This window comes from Papio anubis, chromosome 1 (genome assembly GCF_008728515.1).
Source record: "Papio anubis isolate 15944 chromosome 1, Panubis1.0, whole genome shotgun sequence".
Taxonomy (NCBI): domain Eukaryota; kingdom Metazoa; phylum Chordata; class Mammalia; order Primates; family Cercopithecidae; genus Papio; species Papio anubis.
In genome coordinates, this window is record NC_044976.1 from 50691856 (window position 1) to 50704315 (window position 12460).

The 12460-nt window shown below is 36.9% G+C and overlaps 1 protein-coding gene across 4 annotated transcripts in view; it reads left to right on the forward strand.

Moving 5' to 3' along the window:
- ZFYVE9 (zinc finger FYVE-type containing 9) overlaps nucleotides 1-12460 on the forward strand; it is a 200964-nt gene that overhangs the window by 106206 nt on the left and 82298 nt on the right. For 3 of the 4 annotated variants that reach the window (XM_021941549.2, XM_031668716.1, XM_031668707.1), the window contains 2 exons: nucleotides 7983-8082; nucleotides 10849-11025. In XM_021941549.2, coding sequence (XP_021797241.2) covers nucleotides 7983-8082; nucleotides 10849-11025 — 277 coding nt within the window. The remainder of the gene's footprint in view (nucleotides 1-7982; nucleotides 8083-10848; nucleotides 11026-12460) is intronic. The other variant, XM_031668706.1, reaches the window with a different exon arrangement.

Sequence of the window (12460 nt, forward strand, 5' to 3'; positions counted from 1 at the left end):
CCCAGCTACTCAGGAGGCTGAGGCAGGAGAATGGCGTGAACCCGGGAGGCAGAGCTTGCAATGAGTCGAGATTGGGCCACTGCACTCCAGTCTGGACGACAGAGCAAGACTCCGTATAAATAAATAAATACATAAATAAATAAATAAATAAAATAAAACAAGTGTTGAAACTGTGTAATGGGCACGGGGTTTATTATACTGTTATGTGTACTTTTGTATGGTTGAAAATTTGTATAATAAAAAGTTTTAAAAATGAATGGACACTTTGGAAGGCTGTGGCAGGCAGATTACGAGTTCAGGCGATTGAGACCAGCTTGGCCAACATGGTGAAACATAGTCTCTACTAAAAATAACAAAAATTAACTGGGTGTGGTGGCGTGCGCCTGTAATCCCAGCTATTTGGGTAGCTGAGGCAGGAGAATCTGCTTGAACCCTGGAGGCAGAGGTTGCACTGAGCCGAGATTGGGCCTCTGCACTCCAGCCTGGCAACAGAGTGAGACTCCATCTCAAAAAAAAAAAAAAAAAAAAAAAGAATGGAATGGTCAGAACTTGATTACAAAATATAGGGTTATATTTTAATTGCTTTTTATGATAAGTTTACACTTTTTAACTTACACATAAAACATTTAATGCAATATACATGTGCTGTTTAGAAGATAGTTTCAGAATACATAAAAATTAATTCACAGTACATTAAAGGAAGTAATTTCTGATTACATGAATTGCAAACATTTTTAAAGTTCTGTGATGAATGTTGTTTTATTCCAATTCTGGTGTTACAGCTTTTTGTTTGTACAGCCTCACTTGGATATAATATTGAAAATCTGAATTAGAGATCTCTTTAACCTTTTCCGTAATGGACACTTAAAATGACTCATAATTATTATTGTTTTCTATTAATAACAGTGAAGTTTAAACAGGTGTTTAGACAGAGGCAAGGGTCTGGATTTGTTTGAACTGCTTTAGATCTTATGATACTGATTTTTGCTATGTGCTAGTAAGTGGAGGGATAAAGTACTCTTTTGCATTTCACAATTTTTGTAAGTTGTTACTTTCACTGGTCTTTGTGAACAGCTGGACATTGGTCAGTCCTGTGCACTCTCCTCTCCTGTTTTTATTATTTTCACATCACAGTTATTTTTGTCATAATTATAGGGCTTTTTGAAGACCTGGGACATCATTTTTTGCATTTTCTAATTTGGAAAGAAATAAGTGAGCATTTGATGATTTGAATTTTCAAGAATTGCAAAGGAATAAGTGTTATTCACACTGTAAGAGGGTATAAATAGGCACAAAGTGGTACTTTGAATATAAAGCATGTTCACAAATTTAGCAATAGGATTTGTTATGTGGAAAGCCTGCAGTGGGAAATTTTAAAAGGAAAGGAAAGGGAAATAAGAAAGGTCCTAACATACATTTAGAACCTATTATATGCTACATTTTACACATATAATCTCATTTAATCTTCATAAAAACCTTATGAAGGGAATACTGTATTAGCATTTCTATTTTACATGTGAGAAAAACTAAGACCTAGAGAGTTTACATTATTTCCATGAGGTCATCTGACTAGAGAATAATCAAGTTGAAATAGGAACACAGAAGTGCCACATTAAATAAAATTACATATAAACACACAAATGGAACCTTTTAACCAGTACTTAGCTGAAACATCGTTTAGAATGTATATTATAAATTACCTTGTTTTGTCTCTTTACACTTAGGCAGATCATACAGATCCTGCCATATAATGTCAGTCATAACCATTAGGCATACAAATCTTGAGATCACTCTTGTAAAACAGATTAAAATGTGTTGTTGCAAAATTTTAATGGCTCTAAATTATTTTCTGAATTTGGGTATGAATGATATAGTCCTTCCCAGAAAAGTGTACATTACTGTTTGTTTTTCCATTCATACATTTATATATTTATGTATTTATTTATTTTTTGAGACAGAGTTTTGCTCTTGTCTCCCAGGCTGGAATCTGGTGATGTGATCTCTGCTCACTGCAACCTCCGCCTCTTGGGTTCATGCGATTCTTCTGCCTCAGCCTCCTGAGTAGCTGGGATTCTAGGTGCCTGCCACCACTCCTGGCTAATTTTTGTATTTTTAGTAGAGATGGGATTTCACCATGTTTGGCCAGGCTGGTCTCGAACTCCTGATCTCAGGTAATCCACCTGCCTTGGCCTCCCAAAGTGCTGGGATTGCACACATGAGCCACTGTGCCTAGTGCCATTCATAACATTTATTTATGCAATAACTTTACTTTTCAAGGAAACAATCAGCAAATATTTACTGAGTACTATGTTTCAGACACAATATTGAAGATACCAGTATTAAAAATAATTTAGCTCATTATTCCATGGAGTTTACATTCTAGTGTGGGGAAATGGAGAATAAGTTCAATCAGTGCAGTAGATTGTGTTGTGATAAAGATATATGGCATATGGTAAGATATTTCAGCAGTATAATTTAAGTTCAGGTGTGCAAATATGTAAGTCTCTTAATTTTTAGAACTGACTTTACTTTTTTACTCTAAACCTGTAGCTTAGAGAACTGGGGAAGGTACTTAGATCGTATTTGGAATATGGTGGGGTATTTTTAGTTGTCAGAATGACTGAGGCTGCTACTGGCATTTAGTAACCTGTGCATACCAAGACTGCTAAACATCTTGCTATGCACAGGACAGTATTGTCCTATGAAGAATTGGCCCACCTAAAATGCCAGGAGTGCCCCTGTTGAGAAGCACTGACTAACCTGGCTCATGGTAGATAATTTTGTCTTGATCTTTTCAGGCAAATTGACTATTATCCAGTAATTTCAAATTCAGGATTATTAATCTGTTCCCAGCCTGGCTTAGATCTCTTAGATTCTGCCCATCTCCTTTGTGATACTAATTCTTATGACCTATGAATCTCACTATGTCATAGTCTGTCTTTGAAGAGTCATCTACTTTTCTAGCTAACTCCTGTGCTTTCCTCTAATCCCATTGGAAATGTAAAGGATCTCTCTATACTGTTCTTCGGCCTGTGGGATGTTGAGAAAGATGGGTATTCTTGGGTTCTTCTGTGTTTACTCCATTTGCTGCTCCCTTGCTTTTTTTTTTTTTTTTTTAAAGATATTTTGTTCTTTCTTAAAAAATAATTCTTATTTGAGATTATTGTCCTAAAGACTAACTCACTACTTCTGAATGTTCCCAACTATATTAGTTTGCTAGAGTTAGCAAAATACCACAAATTGGGCAGCTTAAGCAGAAATTTATTATCTCACAGTTATTAGAAGTCTGAAATTAAGGTGATAGTAGGGTTGGTTCCTCCTGGGGGCTGTATGGAAAAGATCTCTTCCATGTCTCTCTCCTTGGTTTATAGATGGACATCTTCATGTTCATACAGTGTTCTTCTTGTATCCATATTTGCCCCTTTTGTAAGGGTATCAGTCCTGTTGGATTAGGAGACTACCCTCATCACTTCATTTTAATTTGATTACCTCTGTAGAGACCCTGTCTTCAAATAAGGTCACATTCTAAGGTGTTAGGAGTTAAGACTTCAACTTAAGTATTTGTTGGGGATACAGTTCAACCCATAAAACCAACTAATTTATTTTTTATTTTTTCTAATTTAAACAGTGCAGAAAAAACTAATCAAAATAAAATAAAATATCCCAATACAACATTTAAATGTATATATTAAAAAAATATATACAGTAAAAGAGAGAAAAAGACAGCTGGCTGTGGTAGCTCATGCCTGTAATCCCAGCACTTTGGGAGGCCCAGGCTTGCAGATCACTTGAGGTAGGAGTTTGAGACCAGCCTGGCCAACATGGCGAAACCCTGTCTAAAAAAATAATAATAATAAAATATAAAAATAAAATATAAAAAAATAATAATCTTGGCTGTTCAGGAGGTTGAAGCACCAGAATCGCTTAAACCTGGGAGGCAGAGGTTGCAGTGAGCTGAAATGGTGCCACTGCACTCCAGCCTGGGTGGCACAGCAAGGCTGTGTCTAAAAATTAAAAAAAAGGCCCTACTTCCATTCTGATCTCATCCTCCAACTTGACTATATTTTTCTTTTCCATGTCAGCCAGTACGTACAGAACTATCTCATTGTTTTTACGGAAACGGGATTCCAATTTATGGGTATACTGCAGTTTAATTAGCTGTTATACTACTGATGAGCACTTGGATTGTTTAAAACTTTTATTATAAACAATATGGAGATAATTCTTGTGTAGATCTCTTTGCACATGTGGATGTTTTCAGTAGGGTAAAATTTTAAAACTGTGTGTGCTGAGTCATACTGAATAAACACAATTTTAAAAGATATTGTCAAATTAACCTACCAGTGTATATTGCTACCAGCAGAATATGAGAGCTATACCCTCACCACCATTAGATATCACTGTTAAAAAAAAAATCTTTGCTAGTCTCTTAGTAAAAACATACCTCATTGTTTTATATTGTCATGAGTGGTATTTACTATATCTATTGGCCATTTTATTTATTTTTTGTGTGTATTTACCAATGTGAGTTCTTTGCCTTATTTCCTTGGAGGTATTTATTGGTTATTGAAGCTCATGTTTTTATCATAAATTAATGTTTTTTATAATAATTGCAGTAGCTCATTAAAGTTTCCCAAATCCATTCTTGTTCTCTTCCTTTTTTTTCCCCCTACACTGTGGCCATACAGATCTGATCATGTCTTTCTTTTTGATTAAAATGCTTAAGTGGGGGCTGGGCACGGTGGCTCACATCTGTAATACCAGCACTTTGGGAGGCTGAGGCGGGCAGATCACCTGAGGTCAGGAGTTCGAGACCAGCCTGACCAACATGGTGAAACCCCCATCTCACTAAAAATACAAAAATTAGCTGGGCATGGTGGCACACACCTGTAATCCCAGCTACTTGGGAGGCTGAGGCAGGAGAATGGCTTGAACCCTGGAGGCGGAGGTTGCAATGAGCCAAAATTGTGCCATTGCACTCCAGCCTGGGCGACAGAGCAAGACTGTCTCAAAGAAAAAAAAAAGTGCTTAAGGGCTTTCCCATTGCTCTATTAAAAAGGTCAAAACAGATCCTAGAGAGCCTTTGCTTGGTCTGGCCTCAGCTTATTCCATGCATTCCTTAACTCTTGGGGCCTAAAGCTATATTAACGTTTTAGTTCTTTGGTGGGTCCATGCTTCTTCCCCTAATAGAAACTGTGTACATACTATTTCCTGTACTGTTACATACTATTCCTGTACTGTTGGCACCTCTTTGTGCACAGAAAACTCTTATCCATCCTTCAGATTTGATCTCTTGTCATTTCCTAAATAAAACCTTCCCTGACCTTGCCAATCTAGGCTAGAGCCTAGATTACATGATCTTATTTCACCATTTACCTCTTTTGAAACACATAATTTTATATTCACTTGTGTGGTTTTTCTTTTTCTTTTTTCTTTTCTTTTTCTTTCTTTTTTTTTTTAGACAGGGTTTTGCTATGTTACTCAGACAGGAGTGCAGTGGCTATTCACAGGTGCAGTCATAGTGTAATGTGTCTTCAAACTCCTGGCTTCAAGTCATCCTCCTGCCTCAGCCTCCCATGTAGTATCTGGGACAACAGGCATACTCTTCTGTGCCCAGCCTTGTGTTATTATTTGATTTTAGGTTATAACCTGAAACCCTTGCACTAAATTGCATTGCATGAAGGCAAGGACCATGTCTGTTTTGTTTTCTGCGACATCCCCATTGGATAGCTTGGTGCCCAGTACATAATAAGAGTTCATATATTTGTGAAATAAATGAGTGAATGACAGATTCTTGGTTTTGTCTCTTTATAAGAAAGGTTATTGAAGGATTTTAAGAAATTTAACATTATTGGATTTATTTTTTAGAAAGTTCCTTCATCTAGTCTTTGTGTGGAAGATTAATTGGAAAGGCAGATGTGAAGAATTAGGAGAACAGTTAGTTTATCATCATGATTGTTTAGTCCTCAGATAATAACAGCCTGAACAGAGGCAGCAGTGTTAGAGATAAGAGAAGATGTGATTTTGGAAGAACAATTTCAGAGGAAAAACCAACAAGACCTAATGACTGACTGGATGTGGTCATGGGGAGGGAGAAGGAAAAGTCAAGACTCAAAATGTAAATGAAATATGTAATTTAGTATGAAGTAGTATTACAGAGTAGTTAACTACAGAGCCATTGAAGTCCTACAGATTAATCATGTAACTTACTAACTGTATGATCTTGGTAATTTTACCTAACGTCTTAGTCCACTCGGGCTGCTCTAACAAAATACCATAGACTAGATGGCTTATAAATAACAGAGATTTACTTCTTACAGTTTGGAGCCTGGGAAGTCCAAGATCAAGGCACCGGTAGATTTGGTATCTGGTGAGGGCCTGCTTCCTTATAGAGAGCTGTGTTCTCACTCTAACTTCAGAGGGCAGAAGGGTGAGGAGTCTCTCTCAGGCTTCTTTTATAGGGCACTAATCCCATATGCCCCACTACCTAATACCATCACTTTTGGGGTTAAGATTTCAACATAGGAGTTTTGGAACATTCATCTGTTTACCTAACTGCTAATCGTAAATGAGTGTCTTCATAGAATTTTTGAGGTTAAATGTAACACATGTAAAGTGCCTAGTATTCATATAGTTTGCTGTGAACTTGAAGTCATTTAACCCTCTAAACTCTTTCTTCTGATAGAAAATAAGGATAATATATATACCCTTTGTTCTCCCTATATCACAGGGATATCTTCCTATATCACATTTAAGAATGTCAAGCCCTATAAAAATTGTAAACTGATAACAATCATAGTAACTAGATATTAATTATACATAGTAGGATGGGAGATACCTATCTTAACTTAGACTTTAATATGACCCCTCATCTCTTGGTTCAACTTTGTAAAGTATAGGATGCTTCTTGGCGTAAAAACTGAAGAAGTAGAATTTATCCTACTGGGAACAGGCTTTTGCCACCGTAAGGCTCTATGTGATAAATGACTGATGAGTTTTCAAGACAATAAATGGCCGGGTGTGGTGGCTCATGCCTGTAATCCCAGCACTTTGGGAGGCTGAGGTGGGTGGATCACTTGAGTTCAGGAGTTTGAGACCAGCCTGGCCAACATGGTGAAACCCCATGTCTTCTAATAATACAAAAACAAAGAATTAGCCAGGTGTGGTGGCTCACACCTGAAGTCCCAGGTACTCAGGAGGCTGAGGCAGAAGAATCACTTGAACCCAGGAGGTGGAAGTTGCAGCAGTGAACCAAGATCGCACCACTGCACTGCAGCCTGGGCCACAGAGTCAAATTGTGTCTCAAAAAAAAAAAGAGAAAAATCTTAACAGGAACAAAGGAGATTGTTGTTGCCTAGTGTAGAAGGGAGAAGGAAGTGAGATTACCAGGAACCAAGCCCAGAAGGTGGAAATTGGCATGGCAGATTTTGATTGCCTGCTCTGATTTCCTGTAGCTAAAGCAGTGCATATGTTTATGATTGAGTTGTATATACTGACCCTTGGCCTTCATAGCAAAAACAGTGAAAACAGCTGGTATAGTTGTTATTCCACATGTAAGGATAGTAACAAACAGAAGTTAAAACGCAATTCCAATCTTTGTTTATTTCATCCTGCTATAATTCCTTTCCATATGGAAATAGCAGATGTAACTATCTTTCAGTACCCATGTTAGGTGATTGTGTGCATAGAAATCTTGCCTAAGGGTAATTCAGGTGGTTTTTTTTTCCCTACTGCTGTGTATTTGCCATGTGATCTTAGCTAAGATTTTTATTTTCAGCCAACGTTTTCCATTTCTTTATTGTTGACAGACTTGTAGTCTCACTCTTGCTTTTGAATTACCCAACTTCCTGAACTACATTTTCTTTGAAACTTTAGTATTGTAGTTTAATAAGGTTCACTGACAATCAGTATTTGTCAATATTGGCTCACTCTCTTTGCACTGTAATCCCTAGTAAATTTTGTGTATTCTTTTCCCCCCACAGGTTTTCTGTGCTTCCTGCTGTAGCCTGAAATGTAAACTGTTATACATGGACAGAAAGGAAGCTAGAGTGTGTGTAATCTGCCATTCAGTGCTAATGAATGGTAAGTATTAAAACAGGTTGATTTCATAGTTATTGAGACAGAATAAGGGAATGCCCAGGAAAAGACTTTTTCCCCTGCCTTTCTTTACAAGTTGCTCACCTTCTCAAATGTCATAACTTTAACTGAAAATATTTAGCTAAATTTCCATGTTTTGGAAGTATCTTAGCATTTCAGAATTCCTGTGCCTAATTTAATGAATGAATGCTAAAGCCAGGTAAGTTTTGCAGGAATAGTGGAAGTTCTTTGAAAATCTGGTGCGAGGTAGTTATTTGTGTTCCTATAAAATAACCAGGGTGAGGTGGGAATGGGGAGCTTTTGATCACCAGATGATGAGATGTTAAAATTGGGCTGAGATTTTCCTTTTAAGAGAAGCCATCTCTTTCTAAGGAACAACTTAATAACTTAGCATGCGTTCTTATCAACACCTTGTTTCACTCACCTTGTTGAAAATAAGTATTTTAGCATCTAGGACCAAGTAGGAAATTGCATTTTTAAAGCCTATTTATCTCTTTAATGCTACTTAGATTTGCTATGAGAATAGTGGTTTAGGATCTAGTTCTTATGTGGTAAAAGAATATGGCTGGGGAAAGTAAATAAAACTTATCCAGTGTTCATCTTTTGCTGGACTGGAAATGATTTTAAGGGCATATTAGTTAAAACCCTGAGTATTCTTGTAAAAAGATACACTAAAATTGTTCAGGTTATAGTATTTTCTCTTTGAATGCATCTTTGTACAGTTGCTGAAACAATTACTAATAGACATAAAATGTTAAACTTGAACACCAGTGCTACCTGTGCCAGGATAGTGTGCCTCCTGGAGGCTGGAACTTATCTGCTCTGAGACCCCTCCTGCTCTGTCTGTCTGCATTGCTGATAGTGATGTTTTCCTGTTGCTGGCTTATTAACCTATTGCATGACAGTTAATCTGATCTGTTCTAATTTCCTATGATCCACCCAGTTTCCTCCCATTTCTGAATTCTTGTGATTTTGACCAAATATGAATCATTCTCTCCACTCTTAAGGGTTACTTTTTAAATAGTGGTTTTTTCACTTGGTTGCTCAATTGATGATTTTTATTCTGCTGCTTTCATTTTCGGGCACATATTCACAGATAAGAGCATGCTGCTTAATTATAGTACCTAATACCTCTTTTATTTGATGAGATCTTCCAACTTGATAGCTAATTTTTTTTTAACTTGGCATAGCTAAAGATGAAGGAAATGGCAGAGGATTCACATGGAATACTTACTTTTTATTAAGCCAAGGAGGCCCTTAACAGGGGATCCTAAGGTAATCCACTTTTCCTGGTTTTTCCAGCGTCTTTCCTCTCGCATGGCTTAGCCCGGTCTTTTTCTTAATATTTAATTTGATGCTTTTCAGTGTTCCCTATTCCTTTTTCCCTTTCTCCTTTTCTCTTCCTCCCCTCTTCCTGCCAGTGCTTTCAGAGGAACATAGCTTTTGTTACTAGCCTTGTCTTGCAGTTTAGAGGCAATAAATATTCAGAATCTTATGGATCATTCTTTGATGTTGAATGAGATTTTTGAAAGGATGCTTAAAAAGAGGGTGACTTCTATTTCTGGGCATGTGGTATTACCTGAACCTAGAAGATAAAATGTGGTATCTTTCATTTCTGTAGCACCTTTCATCCTATTTGCTTTAAAGGCAATAGGTGATGTGTCAGTATTTAGTAAAATTATAGGGTACACAGAATCTTAATGTATTTGTGATCATTTATATTGGTTGATCACATTTATATGATATTGGCACATTTTCATGTTCAAATAGGTCCTGTGCTTTTGAGACACACCAAAGATGTGAAATGGTTGTTACTGATGGATACTTTTATACAGGGTGATGATTACATAAAAGCAGAATTCAGAAAAATATTGAGATGTGTCCTCCTGAGCTTTAGGCTTTAGAAATTTTTAATGAGATTTTACTTTAACAAGAGCCTTAAAAGTTTAGAAATGAAACTTAAAATTATACAGTAGAGTTATGCTATTTTAGCCCCTGATTTTGCTTTTTGATAGAACTTTATAAAATGCATTAAATATTAAAACAAATGAAAAAATGTCTAAATGCTATCCCGGTTTCAAATTCTTAAAGTTTGTTGTTGTTTCACTCCCTCTTAAGGAAATGTTTGGTCTCCTATAAAGAAGCCAGGCTCCAACCTTTAACTCAGACTGATCTGCTATCAGTCTATCAGAAATATCCGATAATTCTTTTTTATTTTATTTTTATTTTTTTGAGATGGACTCTTGCTCTGTTGCCCAGGCTGGAGTTCAGTGGCGCGATCTTGGCTCACTGCAAGCTCCGCCTCCCGGGTTCACGCCATTCTCCTGCCTCAGCCTCCCGAGTAGCTGGGACTACAGGCGCCCACCAGCACGCCTGGCTAATTTTTTGTATTTTTAATAGAGACGGAGTTTCACTGTGTTAGCCAGGATGGTCTTGATCTCCTGACCTCGTGATCTGCCCGCCTCGGCCTCACAAAGTGCTGGGATTACGGGCATGAGCCACCGTGCCCAGTCTAATTCTTTAAAAAAAAAAAATCATGTTCTTATTTGCTCCAACCAAATAGTTTACTTGGCTAAATGGTCTCCTTTATTACATAAAATCATCTATCTCTTTAATACCTTCACTAGCTGGAAGAGAGACATACTATGAGTATTAATTAGGAGAAGCTGCAGTATTTATCCAATATTGTGGAGGTCTTGATGTCCATATTTTGCAATCCATTCACATTGATTGTGTCTGTATTTGCTTTAGCTCAAGCCTGGGAGAACATGATGAGTGCCTCAAGCCAGAGCCCTAACCCTAACAATCCTGCTGAATACTGTTCTACTATCCCTCCCTTGCAGCAAGCTCAGGCCTCAGGAGCTCTGAGCTCTCCACCTCCCACTGTGATGGTACCTGTGGGAGTTTTAAAGCACCCTGGAGCAGAAGGTAGGGGATCATGTGCTATTCTCTCTCTTTTTCCTCACGAAGTTCCTCTGAAAAGGTGCTGATATGACTTTACAGCACAAGTCTTAAAAAACACTGCAGATAAGTCTCTTTGGATGGTTATTAAAATGGAACAATAAGGTGAGAAATGTGTCAAGACTATTTCTGGGCAAGTAGAGAATAATATTGTGTTGCTTGGTATTTTACAGGCACCTCAGAATATATGTCAGTCTCCTCTCCAACTTAAGAATGGAGTAATTACACTGCTTGTCCTTAAAAAGAGGTGCAGAATTTGAAGTCAGTCTGTAAATTCCTAGCCTACCTCATGCCTACCTTAATGTTTTTTGTAGGAGTTTAGTAAGTGGTAAAAATGAGAGTTCTTCTTTCTGACCAGCCCAATCAAGTATTGCTTTTTGGAATATACATTGCCATTTTCTCTTTTCATTTTTAATCTGTCCATATAAAAATATGAACATTTTTGTGTTAGGGACATAGACTTTAAATCTAGAACTTTAATTCTGATTATATCATATGACAGGTAGAAAATTACAGGCTCAACTTACATTGATTTATTATATCTTTATGATTATGATATTGTTAGATGAAAGACACTGTGTAAGTGCAGGGGATTATGAATAGTAAAAATAACATTTATTTCCTTAAAATGATCTTATCAAGTTTCCCTTGGTAATGAAAATCAGTCTTCTTTCATTAATTTTATCTTTTCATCTATTAATATTCCCTTCCCCTTGCTAAATAACCTACCTCCCCTTTTGAAGATCATAGACTTCTATTGACATTATCATACTCTTCCCCATTTTTTCTCTTTTCAGATCATCCCTTTGTCATACTCCTTGTATTTTTATGAATTTAGGCTTTCTTAAAATCTTTATTCTCTTCATTTGTTGTTTTTGTTGTTCTTCCCTAGTCTCTGTGTGTTTTGGCTGTTTGAACTGATTTCAAAAACTGGACTTAAAGGGATCATTTCATCAGAGTCAGTTTTCCAGCTTTTTCCGTCTTTTTACTAAAACACAAATTACTTTTGCACTGCCAGATCAGTCTTTTTCTTCTTCCGTTACACTTCAGGCAACGATCTGGTCAGTTTGCTTCCCAATTCTTACATGTCTGTGCCAGCTCTTCCATTATAAATGAATTATTCTTTAACATTCTTCAGGGCATCTTTTGCCCTTTAAAAGTACCATATCACTTTTCCAGATATTTAATTTCTTTGGAAACCTCATACCTTTAGAAAATGTGAATGTCTATTGCTTTTTTCCCCTTGCCATTAATTTATTTCCGAGGCATTTGAACACTTTCCTTAGTTTCTCTGTCAGTGATACGGGACAGAGTATGTGACATAATCATAGATGTGTTTAAGCACTCTTAATATTTCAAAGCAAAGTATTTTTTACTCTTTGCATATAAGTTAAAGAAGTAA